Below are 17909 nucleotides of genomic sequence, written 5' to 3'. Positions count from 1 at the left end.
AAAACAAACAAAATAAGGCAGAAATCATGTATTTGGAGCTGTAGTTTGTACAAATCTGGGAAATGTAAAGAGACAAAACGTAAAGAGAAAACACAGAAGTCTCCAGAAAAATGTCAAATTGTTAATACATACAGTGCTAGATGTCAGAACAATCAAATGAATCTGCAGAAACAAGGATGTGATGAAAATAACAGTGCTTTAGGTAAAACAAGGAAGATTCACAGCGTAATCAGGTTGGTCCATTGTGTTTATAATTGAGATTCCAGTAAAAAAAAAAAAAAAAAGCCTTAAGATACAAGCTAAAAGATGAAGATAATTAAATCTATAATATAATATAATATAATATAATATTAGTGTAATATAATATATAAAACATTGTATAATACAATATCAAATAATATAAAACATTATATTATATTATTTTATATTATATTATATTGCTTTCTATTATAATATAATATAATATAATATGTAACGTAATATAATGTATTATAATATAGTGTGATATAATATAATATAATATAATTTTTATATATTATATTACACTATATTATATTATATTACACTATATTATAATACATTATATTACGTTACATATTATATTATATTATATTATAATAGAAAACAATATATGATAATATAATATAAAATAATATAATATAATGTAATATAATGTTTTATATTATTTTATATTGTATTATACAATGTTTTATATATTATATTATATTACACTATATTATAATACAATATATTACATTACATATTATATTATATTATAATAGAAAACAATATATGATAATATAATATAATAATATAATATAAAATAATATACTATAATGTAATGTAATATAATATAATATAATGTAATATAATGTTTTATATTATTTTATATTGTATTATACAATGTTTTATATATTATATTACAGTATATTATATCATATTACATTATATTATATTATATTACACTATATTATATCATATTACATTATATTATATTATACTATATTATAATACATTATATTACATTACATATTGTATTATATTATATTATATTATATTATATTATATTATAATAGAAAGCAATATATGATAGTATAATATAAAATAATATAATATAAAATGATATAATATAATATAATATAATATAAAAATAATGTAACATAACATAGTGTAATGTAATATATTATATATTAAATTATATATGAAACAATATAAAATATTATAAAATATAACATAATATATTGATTTAATTTGATATTATATTACACAATGTTTTATATGTTATATTATATTATATTCCATTATATTATAAAACAATATATTATAATAATAATATAACATAACATAACAAATAATGCAATATAATATAACAAATAATGCAATATGATATGACTTAACATAACAATCAACCAACAATGAGCAGATTAAAGAGTAGTTTAATTTGGACCGATCATAGTCCAAAAGTCCAGCACTTTGTATAAAACAAATTCAAGGGGTAAAAAAAAGAAATCTCAAACACCGTCCACAGAGATAAAAGACAGACGTCACCTTACGATCATCTCAAGAATTCACATTTCATTTAATAAACAGATACAAAAACCAGACTGCTGAAGGCATCAGAGCTCAGATCACTGAAAAGGCATCAGGTTTTTTTTACGCATGAACTTGTATCCTAAAACCTGTGTGTTCATTTTGGCACTTTAATAACCACATACACATAGTCATTACCTTTATTTAATCACAGTCCAGCACAGGCACATCATCGCTTTTATTTTATCATCATTTTAGGTTTCCAGCATTTCCACCTGCTGTCTGTGGGAAAGTGAAGCGTATGATGCTTGTGTTTTCTGCATCTGGGGTACATTTGAAAGCTGCAGATGATCATGTCATGTTTAGAAAGTTATAGTTTTATAGTAGTTGTTATTAATAATCTGAATGTTTTTAAATTCATATCTACAGCCAGGAAAATACGTATCGAACATCTATTTTTCTCAGAAAACATATTTCTAAAGGTGCCGTTGACTTTAAACTTTATCTGAGTGTTGGGAACAACCAAAGAAACCCATAAATGCAAAGAAAACAAAACTAATTAGCTTACAAATGAAGTTATTCATAATAAAATGAAATGATGCAGGGAGAAAGTATTGAACACATGAAGAAAGGGAGGTGTATTCCGGCAGTGAAAGCCCAGACAGCAGCTAAAATCTCTCGATCATTCTTCAGCAACCCTCTGCCCTTCCTCAGTGTAAATGAATATCAGCTGCTTCAGTCCAACATCTACTTTAGCAGGAGGATGAAGATGAAAACAGGGTGGACATTTCAGCAAGACAATGATCCTAAACACAGCCAAGGAAACTCTCAAATGCTTTCATGCCTTCATTTAAAAAAGTTTTGACCAAAATCTGGCTCAATTCCATGTCAGCAGCTCCTTTAGAAGTATTATTCCCAGGAAAAACATGACGTGTTCAATACTGATCCCTGCTGTGTGTGTGTGTGTATGTATATATATGTGTGTGTGTGTGTTTTATGTTATTTTATAAAAACGATGATGATGTTTTATTTGATAAAAATTTGTATTATGCATAAATATAATGAAAATATTCCAGATACTTGCTTGAGATGCAGGGACCATAAAGGAACATCGTATCACTGTATATGGGAATGTAAAGGAATACAGAACTTTTGGAAAGGTGTGAAAGAAAATATACTTGAGGTCTATATACCAATGTCTCCTTTAATTTTTTTTATTTCATTTATATCCCAAGGAGATCAAGTTAAAAAAGACGGAGCATATATTTATGAATATATGTATTCTCAAAGCGAAACGGCTTATTTCTTTAAATTGGCAAAGTATATGTGCACCAACTATAGGCTGTTGGCTGAAAGAGATGGTAACAAACATGACAATGGAAAAAATAACATATATGATAAGAAATAAATACATAATTTTTGATAGAGTTTGGAGACCTTTTACGCTGTTTTTAAAAGGTGGTGGATTTGGAAATGTTTTACTAGAAGATTAGTAACAGAGGTGATATTGTATCTTGATGTAAAATACTGAGAAGCCTTTTGTTTTGTTTGTTCATTTGTTTGTTTTTTGGTTTTTGTTGGATCTGACACATGGAAATGTGTATGTACATGTTAAAATATAATAAAAAGGAATCTGGAAAAAAAATTGTATTAATTCTGTTGGCTTTTTGCCATTTCTTTCATTTGTACTATAATCAATTGATTTTATCTATTTATTTATTATATAAAAACGTATTTAAGTTTCAGTTGTATTAATAAAAAAAAAACTAAAATTAGAAAAATAAACATACTTTGATATTTAGTTTTTATTTTAGTTTATGTTTTTCTATTCATTTTATGCAAGTTATTTTAGTTAAACTAAGTGAAAGTACAGACAAAATTAAGACACATTTTTTAAAATATTAAAATTTCCCATTTTAATTAAGTCAAATATTTAATCATTTTAATGTGTTTTCTGCTACACATTACTAATATTTTCTAAACATATTTCCTTTTTAAAATAACTACACTCACTGGCCACTTTATTAGGTACACCTGTCCAACTGCTCGTTAACGCAAATTTCTAATCAGCCAATCACATGACAGCCACTCAATGCATTCAAGCATGTAGACATGGGCTGTGTCCGAAACCGCCTACTACTCCGTAGGTACTGCATTTGAATTTAAACGTACTACTCAACCGTTAGAAAAGTGCGTTCTTTACAGTATGAATGGAATTCGGACGTACTACATCTGACATTTTATCATGGTCACGTGACCTACCTGCGTGAGTTGTATCTCTTCAGTCCCATTCATGAATTCTCTCGCGGGGCATCATGGGATAGCGCAGCGGGAATGGGATGCGCACTTCAGAATCTCGCTGGAAGTAGTAGGTCATCCGGGTGCTTCTCGCATACTGATTTCTGAATTCGGACATACTACTCGGCTCGCATACGGATTTTAGCGCACTGTATAGAATGGAAGTATGCAGTTTCGAACGCAGCTATGGTCAAGACGATCTGCTGCAGTTCAAACTGAGCATCAGAATGGGGAAGAAAGGGGATTTAAGTGACTTTGAACGTGGCATGGTTGTTGGTGCCAGACGGGCTGGTCTGAGTATTTCATAAACTGCTGATCTACTGGGATTTTCACGCACAACCATCTCTAGGGTTTACAGAGAATGGTCTGAAAAAGAGAAAATATGCAGTGAGTGGCAGTTCTGTGGGCGCAAATGCCTTGTTGATGCCAGAGGTCAGAGGAGAATGAACAGACTGGTTCCAGCTGATAGAAAGACAACAGAAACAACAAAGACCACAGCGGGTGCCACTCCTGTCAGCTAAGAACAGGAAACTGAGGCTAGAATTCACACAGGCTCATCAAAATTGGACAATAGAAGATTGGAGAAACGTTGCCTGGTCTGATGAGTCTCGATTTCTGCTGCGAGATTCAGATGGTTGGGTCAGATTTGACATCAACAACATGAAAGCATGGATCCATCCTGCCTTGTGTCAACGGTTCCGGCTTGTGGGGGTGGTGTAATGGTGTAGGAGATATTCTCTTGGCACACTTTGGGCCCATTAGTACCAATTGAGCATCGCATCAACACCACCGCCTACCTGATTATTGTTGCTGACCATGTCCATCCCTTTATGACCACAGTGTACCCATCTGCTGATGGCTACTTCCAGCAGGATAACACACCATGTAATAAAGCGAGAATCATCTCAGACTGGTTTCTTGAACATGACAATGAGTTCACTGTACTCAAATGGCCTCCACAGTCACCAGAGCTCAATCCAATAGAGCACCTTTGGGATGTGGTGGAACGGGAGATTCACATGATGGATGGGCAGCCCACAAATCTGCAGCAACTGCGTGATGCTATCATGTCAATATGGAGCAAAATCTCTGAGGAATATTTCCAGTACCTTGTTGAATCAATGCCATGGAGAATTAAGGCAGTTCTGAAGGCAAAATGGGGTCCAACCTGGTACTACTTAGGTGTATCTAAATAAGTGGCCAGTGAGATATATTTTCCATTAGTTAACTATTAAGTTAAGTTGTTAATAGTTTAGTCCAGTTAACATTAATTTTATTTCAAGTTTATGATTTTATTTTCATCTTTACCTATAAGTGGCTTGTAATGCTTTATCCTACAGACTTACAAAATCCAGTTAATAATGGATACAGAAACAAAAGAAAAATCTAGCTTTCAAATTAAATCATGGTTGTTTTCACTTCATATCTACAAACTTCTTTTTGCATAACACGAAATCTCTCTCCCTCTTTGTTTTTTGTTTTTATAAATGTTCTTTTGCTTAAGTGAAACCGGCAAAGACAATTCTGTTAAATATGTTATATTTAATTTTCCATGTTCATTGCAGAAAAAATATTTGGTAATTTTGTTGTGTTTTCAGCTATACGTTATTCATTTTTGTTCCCAATTTTTCACTTTTCAATATACTTCCATAAATTGAGGTTTAACTATCTTAGTTTATCAAGTGAAACATATTTTTGGTTAATAGTTTAGTTCAATTAACATTTTTTTTCCAAGTTTATAATTTTATTATAATTTTTTATCACCTATAAAAGAGGCTTGAAATGCTTCATCTGCATTACCTGCATTTCGTTGCACCTGCATTTCGTTGCCTTGTACTTGTACATGTGTGATGACAATAAATTGAATCTAATCTAATCTAACAGACTTGCAAAATCCAGCGAATAATGAATACAGAAACAAAAAAAATAATAAAATAAAAATAAAAAAATTAATCCTTTCTGAATCACAGTTGTTGTTTTTTTTTATATATTTTATCCTCATTTCCAGAACATCTTTTTTTGCACACCACCAAATAGCGCTCTCTCCCTCTCATTTTTATTTTAGCTAAATTTATTCTTTTTATTCTCTCCCATTTTCATTTTAGCAAAATATTATTCTGTTTTCAGCTCTTTATTTTTGCTCCAAATTTTCCATATTTCCATCTACTAATATTTAACATTACGAAATGCACTACCAGTCAAAAGTTTGGGGTCAGTGGGATTTTTAAATGTTTTAAAATAAGCTTCTCCTGCTCACCAAGCCTGCATTTATTTGATATAAAATACAGTGCAAATAGTAAAATTTGTGAAATGTTATTGCATTTTAAAATAACAGTTTAAAAGTAGTTTATAGTTTAATAATTTATTTCAGTGATTTTTAAAGATTAAACATTTTCAGCTTCATTACTCCAGTCTTCGGAATCACTCGAATTGCCCGTTTCCACTCAGGGGTACAGTACGGTACGGGTCACCTTAATCAGGCTTGCGTTTCCACTGCCAAATAGGGTACCAATGTTCGGTGGGTGTGGTGTACGACAGAAAGTTTTGCAACAAACCATTTTACTGCTTACATTCTAAATATCATATCAACCTCTATCACTTGATCAATAAAAAGACAGACACACAAGTGCACTTTTACATCTATTAAAACTGATCAACGTGTATAAAAGTGGGAACATGTGTAAAAAAATTGATAAACGTCACACATTACATAACATATTTCATTATACTTAAATACTTTAAATGTAAAATTACGCATTAACTTGAGCAGCTGTTTTCCCATGCTGACTGTCTCTGTTTCATTGATGCGGAGGTTTTGCTTTTTAAAATATATGCTCATATATTTGCTACAACTCTGCACGAGCACATCAAGTTCAGCTGGAGACAGAAATGCTGGTTACATAAAGAAATGCTCTTTTTTTAAAGACGTTTCCATAGTCACTCGTAATATCCGCGCTCTATTGATAATGCCTTTTTATAGTTGCGGTGTGCACGCTTAAAGCTGCGGTCACACTGGGCTTTTCCTCCAATAGACTTCCATTCATAAGCACGCGAATGCATCAGACTGGAAACGCAGGGTCATGCGTCAAGTTTCGCAAGTTGCTGCGGTGCAAAGTTCAAGCTTGGTGAACTCTGACCTGCGAAATCGCATCACTTGACTGCATGAGACCAATCGAGGATCAAAACATGACCTCTCTGGACAGAAATTTAAAGCATGGAGCAAATCTCTCGCTTTATTAATGTCTAATCATCTTGTTTAATCCCGCCCCTTTTCGCAGCGCCGCACGACAGAATTTCGCATGCACAAAGCCCGGTGTGACCGTAGCTTAACTCAGAGTTGGTCTACTCAAAGTTGATTGACCCAACTCAGATCAGCTGTTCTGAAACCGAAAACTCTGAGTTTTTAATCTCTCGACAAATCAACTCAGAGTTCAAGTTTAAACCCGAAGTTGGTTGAACCTCCTTACTGAAACAGGCCCAATATTAATTATTATTGTTGTTATTATTATTATTATTATTATTAGTAATAGTAATAAAAGCAATAATGACTGGAGTAATAATTTCATTTGAAAATACTTACAATAATTATTAAATATTTATTAAATAAGTATTTAACAATTAAACTTTTCTTTTTATTTTACATTTAATAAATGTCCCAAAAACATTGAGGAAAAAAAAAACGACCCCAAACTTTTGACCGGTAGTACACATTATGGTTGTGTTCACATTATATCCACATGTCCTCCTTTTTTCCCCCCTCAAAACACCAAATCTCTGCATGTTTTCAAGCATACCCCATTAAAGTGCTCTCCGGACTGCTGTCCAGCTGTAAGTTTGAGTTCAGCACCAACCTCTCAAACCCCTGAACCGACCCCAGAATGCATCACAGGAGTGTCAGACGACAGCAGTGATGTTTTTGTGCGTTTCTCACGGGTTGTGCAGGCAGTGCGTGTGTGTCTGCTGTGACTCCATGTGCTCCAACATCTCCCGAATGACGGCTCGGAGCGCTCGGGCCAGATCCTCCGCGCTGTACGGTTTGTCCAGAGGAGGAACGTGAACAAACGCCGACCGGCCCTCGCCCACAAACAGAGACATGTAGTAGGTGTAGTCACACAGATACCTGTGAAGAGGATGGAGAGTGTGTTAATGATACACCAGAACACACAAACATGCTCCGTATCACAATTGCACAAAGCTAGGTCGAGTTTTACCCAGGTAATTAAGCATTTTTATTTCAGTTTTTGGGCTTAAGAAGATGGGAAGGTTTTGATCAGGCTGTCATCATGGTAAATCACGCTCCATTCACACTACACTACCATTTACATTCCTCTTGTAGTCTTTTTGTTATTTGTATGCGCCCAGGGTCTGAGAGTAACGTCATTATGTCTGTACATGTAGCAGAATTGACAATAAAGCTGACTTCCACTGCTAAATAATTTATTTATATTATATGAATCATTTATATTCATTCAATTATAGTCACTTATCAGTGGTCGCCACAGCGGAATGAACCGCCAACTATTCCAGCATGTGTTTTACGCAGCGGATGCTCTTCCAGGAAACCAGAGCACCCGGAGAACATGCAAACTCCACACAGAACTACCAACTGACCCACCCGGGACTCGAACCAGCAACCTTCTTGCTTTGAGGAGACAGTGCTAACCACTGAGCAACCATGCAGCCCTATCATTTGTATTTTATTTGAATATTCAAATAGACTTATGTGATCAATTAACTAATAAAAAATAGCTTTAAATTCAAATGTACATTGACATATTCACATATAAATTTACTTTAATATTTAACTTTTTTAGTTTTTTGAGCTTTTTGTGAACCTACGTTAGTAAAAATCAGTGGATACTAATTAAATATTTCCTTTAAAAGGCATGGTTCACCCCAAATTTTTAATTGTGTCATTATTTACTCACTCTTTCCTTCAAGATATTTTGAAGAATGCTGAAAGCCTGTAACTATTGACTTCTATAGTAGGAAAAGCAAATACGGTTTGCAACATTCTTCAAAGTATCTTCTTTTGTGTTCGACAGAAGAAACTGAAAGTTTGGAATCAATTGAGGGTGAATAAACAGTCAGTAATTAACATTTTTGGGTAACTATCCCTTTCAAAAGGACATATTATGCAAAACTCAATTTTATAATAGGTTTAAACACAGCTGTGTGGCAGCAGTTTTTTAATATATCCAGCTTCTAATGGCAAAAATGTATTAATTATATACATTTTTATAATCAGACTTGATACAAGCAGTCTGCAGAAACACTTTGATTGACATTCTCCATTTGTACGTGTCATCAGAGGGAAAAGCCCCACCCACTAGTGACCATCTCTCCCTCATTAGCATAGGAGGTTAGTGTTGTTTTTGAATCTGCTTCTATGCTTACACACAAGCGTTTAAAGCTCCGCCCTCTTTTCAAATTTGAATTTAAAGCGACAGTCACCAAAACACCACAATCAGGACCAAAGCTTAAAAGGGTCCGTTTCAGAGTTATTAAACATTACTTGTGTGATATTTTGTGCTGAAACGTCACACAAACACTCTAGGGCAGTGTTTCCCAACCCTGTTCCTGGAGGCACACTAACAGTACATATTTTTGGTGTTTCTCTTATCTGACCCATTAACTTCAGGTTTTGGAGCCTCTTCTAATGTTCTGATGAGTTGATTCAGGTGTGTTTGATTAGGGGGAGGTTGAAAATGTGGACTGTTGGTGTGCCTTCAGGAACAGGGTTGGGAAAAACTGCTTTAGGGAGACCAGAGGCTAATTTTACATCTTGTTATAACAGCTCCTATTTAAATAATTGCTTTATTTTATTTTATTTCATTAGCTCAGAAGAATATCTAACACCTGTTTATTTTTGTATGATTATTATGAATAAATATATAAATAAATGTTTTTTTAAGTTGGTTTAAAAGGTGTATGCTAGATTATGACCGAAAACGAAATTGCTTCTGCATGTTAGTGAAGCATTTATACCTGCCCGCGTCCTTCGACACAGACACAGAGACCCCGAGGCCGGAGGAGTTGACTCTCTTGCAGACCATGTCCATGTCTATGACTGAATGAATGCAGTCTGGTCCTCCATCGACACAGCAGCGGGACACGGGACAGAACCTGCAGTTGTCCATCCGCATGTAGCCCTGGTTGTGACCACACTGTTCCAGTGTCACTGTAGTCGCCATCCCAGACACACCCACGTGGACCACTAACTAAAATGAAAAGACAGCACAAATAAATGTCTATTTACAGTTGAAGACAAAACACTTACTTGTGGAACATTTGAAAAAGAATTTAGTGTAAAATCCTGTTTTACAGTCATAACCTACACTACCTGACAAAAGTCTTGTCGCATATCCAAGTTTTAGGAACAGCAAATAATAACTTGACCTCTAGTTGATCATTTAGTATCAGAAGTGGCTCATATGAAAGGCAAAGTCCTCTAGATGACGCTTATTTGACCACAATAAAATATGATCAGACCTTGATTTTGAATGATTTCATTAGGACAGTAAGGTCTGACTTTGCTTAGACAAAAGTCTTGTCACTGAACCTTCAATAATGTCCAGTATAGAATATGTGCTCATGCTGCAGTGGAAACAGAATGAATATTGTGTCTGACTCCATCATGAGCTTGGAGGACTGCATCCATACATCTCTGCAATGACTCAAATCACTGATTAATAAAGTCATCTGGAATAGCAAAGAAAGAGTTCTTGCAGGACTCCCAGAGTTCATCAAGATTCTTTGGACTCATCTTTAATGCCTCCTACATCTTACCCCAGACATGCTCAATAATGTTCATGTCTGGTGACTGGGCTGGCCAATCCTGGAGCACCTTGACCTTCTTTGCTTTCAGGAGCTTTGATGTGTAGGCTGAAGTATGAGGAGCAGCGCTATCCTGCTGGAGAATTTGCCCTCTCCTGTGGTTTGTAATGTAATGGGCAGCACAAATGTCTTGATACCTCAGGCTGTTGATGTTGATCATCCACTCTGCAGATCTCTCGCATACTGAATGGAACCCCAAACCATGATTTTTCCTTCACCAAACTTGACTGATTTCAGTGAGAATTTTGGCTCCATGCGGGTTCCAATAGGCCTTCTGCAGTATTTGTGATAATTGCCAATTTTAATAGCTGTAACTTAAAGGGATAGTTCACCCAAAAATGAAAATTACTAACATTATTTATCCGCACTCAAGTGCAATTTCAGAGGAGGAGGGCTAATAACTCTACGTTACATAAATAGTAAAGTTGATTATATATTATAAATTATATTTAAAGAAGCCTCTTCCCTCTCCATGAGGCTCAAAATGCAGTAAACAATGTTATTACAGTACTCAAAATACACTTTGCAATTAATAATTGACAATGGCCAGTTGGTGGCGATCCTTGGGTGTGCATTATTTTCCAAAGTCAAATTTGAGCACTTTCTAGGTGCATTTTCAAACCTTTCCAGCACTTTACAAATGTCAAAGTACATCTTCAAACATTATATCAGATACTATTAGTTAGAATAATAAAATTTCAGAAGGAAAAATTGATAGCATGTCTGACGCAATTGAATTGAATTACTGTCATTTGCTTTTAAATGTCTTTCTCTTTAAATCACGCTACACATTCATGCACAGATTCATTTTTCTTTTATTTAAAGTTAATTACTATTACTTATTTAATAGCTCAATTTAATCGCAACAACAATTACATTTTAAAACACTTTTTCCAAAATTGACGCCTTTTTCAAACCTGCAAAACTCTAGATTAAAAATCAGCCATACCAACCCTGTCTAATAATTTAATAGGCCAGAGTCAATTACTCCACTTATACTCTGGTTCCCACAGCTAAATCCACTGTTCAGATGTTGCATTTCAGACTTTATTTGTCCTCATACTGCTCCAGAGTGTAGCACTAGTTTCTCACATGTGTTCTCCAAAGCCACATGTTCTCCAAAGCCTGACTGTGAAATAACAGAAATCATTCAGCGTAGTGATATGAAGCTGTAATTCGCTCAAAAATCTACCGGAACTACTTTAGCTGTGCGTTTACATGAAATTAACTGCAAATCAGCCAATCAGAATCAAGCATACCGTAGTATAACTTCTAATATAAAATAACTATTTGATCATATTTTAAACGCTTTTCAGCATCAATATCATTACGCTACTTGTGGAAGATGATCTTTCCATAGAGAAGGCAGAAGATTCTGGACCGCCTGATACTCCACAGGAACTTCGGCAACATGGAGGTTTATATCGTCCCCCAAACCCAGTTTCTCCAGCTCCTGACAGAACGATATACAGCAGAAGATCATATTAGTTTTAGGTCTGCAGGATATATCGAAAAAATACTGTTACTGTGATAATAGTATATGCAATACACATACACACATGTACACATAGACATCACCTAAAATCACAGGTTAACTATGCCTGTATATAATAACTTATATTTAATTGTAACTTTTTTGTAAAGCTGCTTTGAAACAATAATTATTGCAAAAAGAGCTATACAAATAAACTTGAATATCCAGATCCAAAGAAGTGCAATAAATTAAGGTAATTTTATATACAAATCATTTTTGTTACATAATGCAGCTTGTTTATCCAAATCTGTCCAAAATTTATCCTGCATCTCCAGTAGGTGCTGTTTGGTGAACTTAGAGCTGAAAATAAATACTAATGCTGGGAAATGAGAAAACGACAACAGCCAATAAGAATTTTTGAATCATTTGTGGTGTTTTAAAGGAGACCTATTATGCAAGAATCACTTTTATAAGGGGTTTAAACACAGTTGTGTGGCAGCAGTGTGTGAATATGAGCAGCTTCTAATAGTAAAAATGTATTCATTTAATTTGTTTATAATCAGACTTGATTAAAACAGTCTGCAGAAACACTTTAAGCTACGGTCACACCGGGCTTTGTGTGTGCGAAATTCTGTCGTGCGGCGCTGCGAAAAGGGGCGGGATTAAACAAGATGATTAGACATTAAAAAAAGCGAGCAATTGCTCCATGTTTTACATTTTTGCCCAGAGAGGTCCTGTTTTGATCCTCAATTGCTCTCACGCAGTCAAGTGATGCGATTTAGCAGGTCAGAGTTCACCAAGCTTGAACTTTGCACTGCAGCAACATGCGAAACTCAACGCATGACCCCGCGTTTCCGGTCTGACGCATTCGCGTGCGTATGAATGGAAGTCTATCGGAAGAAAAGTCAAGTGTGACCGCACCTTTAATCGACATTCTCTATTTGTATGTGTCATCAGGGGAAAAGCCCCGCCCACTGGTGACCATCTCTCCCGCATTAGCATATGTTGTTAGTCTTGTTTTTAAATCTGCCACTATGCTGACACATAGGTGTTTATAGCTCCGCCCTCTTTTGAAAAGAGCCCAATCTCATTTGAATTTAAAGCGACAGTCACCAAAACGCCACAATCAGGATCAAAGCCTAAAAGGGTCCGTTTTAAAGAGTTAGAAAACATGATCTGTGTGGTGTTGAGCTGAAACTTCACACACACTCTAGGGACATCAGAAACTTATTTTATGTTTAAAACGCATAATAGGTCCCCTTTAAAGCGGAGTTCTTTTATTTTATTATATTAGCTCAGAAAAACATTACCTGTTTATTTTAGTATGGTCATTCCAATAATAAATGATTTTTTAAAATGCTGATAAAATAGCATTTTTTAAAAAGTTATTTATATCGTAAGAAATATCATTATCACAACACTCAACAATATTGCATATTTTCCCAGTATCGTGCAGCCTCAATTACTGCTCAGAGGACAACCTCAATCTCAATGCAACTTGAAACAGAAGTAAAAATTATAATATTTTTTCTCTCTCTAACGTGATGCAGAAGACATTCTGGAACAAAAACAAATGTGGGCAGAGCTTAATTGTGTTTAATGGAAACTGATTGGGTGGTTGCGAATTTCGATTCCCTCATAGCAGCAAACACCAATCAAAAAGAGATATCATTGAAAAGGGAGGGTCAGATACCTGCACAGCCACCCAACTGGCATTAACAGCATGTTCACCAAATGGCTCGAAACCTACAAATAAAGAGAAACACACTCATATGACAGATGAAATATCCAGTGCATTTAGTTAAATACACACACAGCGGGGGAAATAAGTATTGGCAGCTTAAAGACGCCTCTCAAATGGAGAATGAAGTCACATGCATTGTTAAAGTCTGTGAGAAACTCACACCTGAGCAGAGTGTAAAAATCTGGATGCTTCTGTGAGTCTCATCTATTAAATCTGAGCTTTATTTTGTATTTTCTAGTGGATTCGGATCAGGTGATTGGCTGGGCCATTCTACAGCTTGATTTTCTTTCTCTGAAAGCATTTGAGAGTTTCCTTGGCTGTGTTTTGGATCATCATCTTGCTGAAATGTCCACCCTGGTTTCATCTTCATCCTCCTGCTAATGTAGATGTTGGACTGAAGCAGCTGATATTCATTTACACTGAGGAAGGGCAGAGGGTTGCTTAAAAACTACTGAGAGATTTCAGCTGCTGTCTGGGCTTTTACTGCCGGAATACACCTCCCTTTCCTTGTGCGTTCAATACTTTTTTCCTGCGTCATTTCATTTTATTACATATAACTTCATTTGTAAGCTAATTGTATGCATTTCTTTGGTTGTTATCAACATCTGGTGAAAATTTCAAGTCAACAGCACCTTTAGAAATTTGTTTTCTGAGATAAATTGTGATGTGTTACTTATTTCCCTTACTGTGTGTGTGTGTGTGTGTGTGTGTGTGTGTGTGTGTGTGTGCGCGCGCGTGTGTGTGTGTGTGTGTGTGTGTATGTATATATATATATATATATATATATATATATATATATATATATATATATATATATATATATATAATGAATTTATTTGACAAGCAGCTGTATGATAAGGTGTAATAAACCCCTTCAGACCCCTCTGCTTTAGCTACATTATCATTCATTTCATAGCTTTTACACGCTTCGAAGTCAATAAGCTGCAGTCAGCAGAAATCTACAATCAGCAGTTCAGAGTCTACAATCTGATCATGCCTGAAACTGGATGTAATAAGTAACTCTAGCGTTTGAGTTTCAGATCCGGTGTTGCAATAAACAACAGTACAAACGCTATAATGTTGAATGTGCCAAATGAAGATATTATTAAATCTAAAGATACATTTAGATGGAGGTATTAAGGAATGTAATTTATATGAATTTCATTTTTATAGAGTATTTCATTTTAAAATTAGTGTATTATTAAAGTATTAGTATAATATTATTATTACATACAGTCGAGGTCAGAATTATTAATTCTTTTATATTTTCTGCCCAATTTTGGTTTAACGAAGAGATTTTTTCAACACATTTCTAAACATAATAGTTTTAATAACTGATTTATTTTATCTTTGCCATGATGACAGTACACAACATTTAATTGGATGTTTTGTAAGATACTAGTGTTCAGCTTAAAGTGACATTTAAAGGCTTAATTAGTTTAAGTTTAGGTTAATGAGGCAAGTTATTGTATAACAGTGGTTTGTTCGGTAGACAATTGGGAATAAAAGAAAAAAAATCCTTAAGGGGGCTAATAATATTGACCTTTAAAAAATAAGAACTGCTTTTATTCTAGCCGAAATAAAACAAATGAGACTTTCTCCAGAATTAAAAATATTATAGGAAATACTGTAACAATTTACGTCCCTTTAAACATCACATGGGAAATATATGAAAAATAAAAAAAAGTGATAGGAGAGCTAATCATTTTGACTTCAACTGTAGGTATTTATTTATCAAAAGAGTCATCAACTTTACATTTTAAATTATAAAATCACACAGCTAAAGCATTTCTAGTGGTAATGAAGTTTAAATTAAATGCAAATATCATATGATGTTAATTTAAACGATAATCAGAAATCATTCTTGGCAACTAACTTAATCTTAAGCGCCAAATAGAAATAAATAAAAACTAGGTAAACACCAGACATGTTCAAACACAAACTTTACCTCAGGTTAGTTTTCTTACAAATGTGAAAACACTATCACAATGATACATTGTCAAAAAGACGAACATCATGTCAAAAAATAAAAAACTTAAATACATCATTGAGGTAAAGTTGGTTTTATATTCGCACATTCGTTCAGTGACAACTTGTAACACGCTCCCTATATAGTTTACCCTGGTACTTTGAATATTCGGTCTGAAACCACATGTAAGGATGACTATCTGATTGACTATGAACAATGTTGTACTTTGATAGTCATTATTTGCTACTATGATTTCCCTATGTAAAATTGGCAAAGAATACTTTTCTGAAATTATATTATTAAGAAGAACTGTGTTATTATTATTATATTATTTACCTCAATAAATACATCCAGAAAGTAATAACACGAAATAACACACGATGTACTTACACGACAGTACTTTCCGATACTTTTAAATAGCGGTAGAATTTCGTGTATTTCAGATTTTAGTCTTGTATTTGGTCTCAAATATCTCTTCGTTTTAATATTAATCTTTTTGGGTGCGTGTTGTTGTGAAATCGATAACAATAATAAGACTGACAGAAGCAGACTGAGGAAAAACTTAAAATAAAGCTGACACAAGACTCACACGAGCATCGAAAACACTTACCTGTCACGATAACCGTCTTCTTCTGGTCCATTACTGAAAAACCAAAGAGTTTCGTTCAAGAATAAAAGAAAAAATAACGATAATCTGAGGATATGTTCAATCTCTGGCATAAACACACATCATCATGTTCCAGGACTCTTCCTCTCCTCTCTCCGGCTGAACTGAGCTCCGCACTGACGGTGAAGGAGAGCGCCATCTGTCGCTCCGGCGGCATTTCTAAATTCATAAATACGTCAAAAATCAACGTTTTATATACACTCACCGGCCTCTTTATTAGGTACACCTTAATACTACCAGGTTGGACCCCCTTTTGCCTCCAGAACTGCCTTAATCCTTCGTGGCGTAGATTCAACAAGGTACTGGAAATATTCCTCAGAGATTTTGCTCCATATTGACATGATAGCATCACACAGTTGCTGCAGATTTGTCGGCTGCACATCCATGATGCAAATCTCTTGTTCCAACATACCCCTAAGGTGCTCTATTGGATTGAGCTCTGGTGACTGTGGAGGCCATTTGAGTACAGTGAACTAATTTTTATGTTCAAGAAACCAGTCTGAGATGATTCACGCTTTATGACATGGTGCGTTATCCTGCTGGAAGTAGCCATCAGAAGATGGAGACACTGTGGTCATAAAGGGATGGACATGGTCAGCAACAATACTCAGGCAGGCTGTGGTGTTGACACGATGCTCAAATGGTACTAATGGGCCCCACACCATTACACCACCACCACCGGCCTGAACCATTGAAACAAGGCAGGACGGATCCAAGCTTTCATGTTGTTGATGCCAAATTCTGACCCGACCATCCAAATGTCTCAGCAAAAATAGAGACTCATCAGACCAGGCAACGTTTCTCCAATCTTCTATTGTCCAGTTTTGGTGAGCCTGTGTGAATTGTAGCCTCAGTTTCCTGTTCTTAGCTGACAGGAGTGGCACCCGGTGTGGTCTTCTGCTGTTGTGTGTTCAGAGATGCTCTTCTGCAGACCTCGGTTGTAACGAGTGCTTATTTGAGTTACTGTTGCCTTTCTATCAGCTGGAACCAGTCTGGCCATTCTCCTCTGACCTCTGGCATCAACAAGGCATTTGCTGCGGCAGGCATCTGCCGCTCACTGGATATTTTCGCTTTTTCTGACCATTCTCTGTAAACCCTAGAGATGATTGTGCATGACAATCCCAGTAGATCAGCAGTTTCTGAAATACTCAGACCAGCCCGTCTGGCACCAACAACCATGCCATGTTCAAAGTCAGTTAAATCCCCCTCCCCATTCTGATGCTCGGTTTGAACTGCAGCAGATCGTCTTGACCATGTCTGCATGCCTAAATGCATTGAGTTGCTGCCATGTGATTGGCTGATTAGAAATTTGTGTTAACAAGCAGTTGGACAGGTGTACCTAATAAAGTGTCCGGTGAGTGTGTGTATATATATATATATATATATATAT

The 17909-nt window shown here is 35.0% G+C and overlaps 1 protein-coding gene across 1 annotated transcript; it reads right to left on the bottom strand.

Annotated features, from left to right (window-relative positions):
- Positions 1-1418: 1418 nt before the first annotated feature.
- Positions 1419-16602, bottom strand: pgpep1 (pyroglutamyl-peptidase I). The gene is made up of 5 exons (XM_056446050.1): positions 16463-16602; positions 13833-13885; positions 12002-12118; positions 9817-10049; positions 1419-7948 (listed from the first exon to the last, which is right to left on the bottom strand). Exons 1-5 carry the CDS (start codon positions 16491-16493, stop codon positions 7756-7758), a joined length of 627 nt encoding a protein of 208 aa, XP_056302025.1. The 5' UTR covers positions 16494-16602; the 3' UTR covers positions 1419-7755.
- Between the last annotated feature and the right edge of the window lie 1307 nt (positions 16603-17909).

Source organism: Danio aesculapii, chromosome 2, assembly GCF_903798145.1.
Source record: "Danio aesculapii chromosome 2, fDanAes4.1, whole genome shotgun sequence".
In the NCBI taxonomy this organism is placed as follows: Eukaryota; Metazoa; Chordata; class Actinopteri; order Cypriniformes; family Danionidae; genus Danio; species Danio aesculapii.
This window is presented reverse-complemented; position numbering and strand designations above follow the sequence as displayed.

Bases quoted from the DNA above. Each gene is read 5' to 3' on its own strand.
- pgpep1 (XM_056446050.1), bottom strand. From the start codon at position 16,493: ATGGACCAGAAGAAGACGGTTATCGTGACAG. The intron at 13,886-16,462 runs GTAAGTGTTTTC...CTTTATTTGTAG, and splicing joins GAAGACGGTTATCGTGACAG to GTTTCGAGCCATTTGGTGAA. The intron at 10,050-12,001 runs GTAGCGTAATGA...TTTTCATTTTAG, and splicing joins GGAAAGATCATCTTCCACAA to TTAGTGGTCCACGTGGGTGT.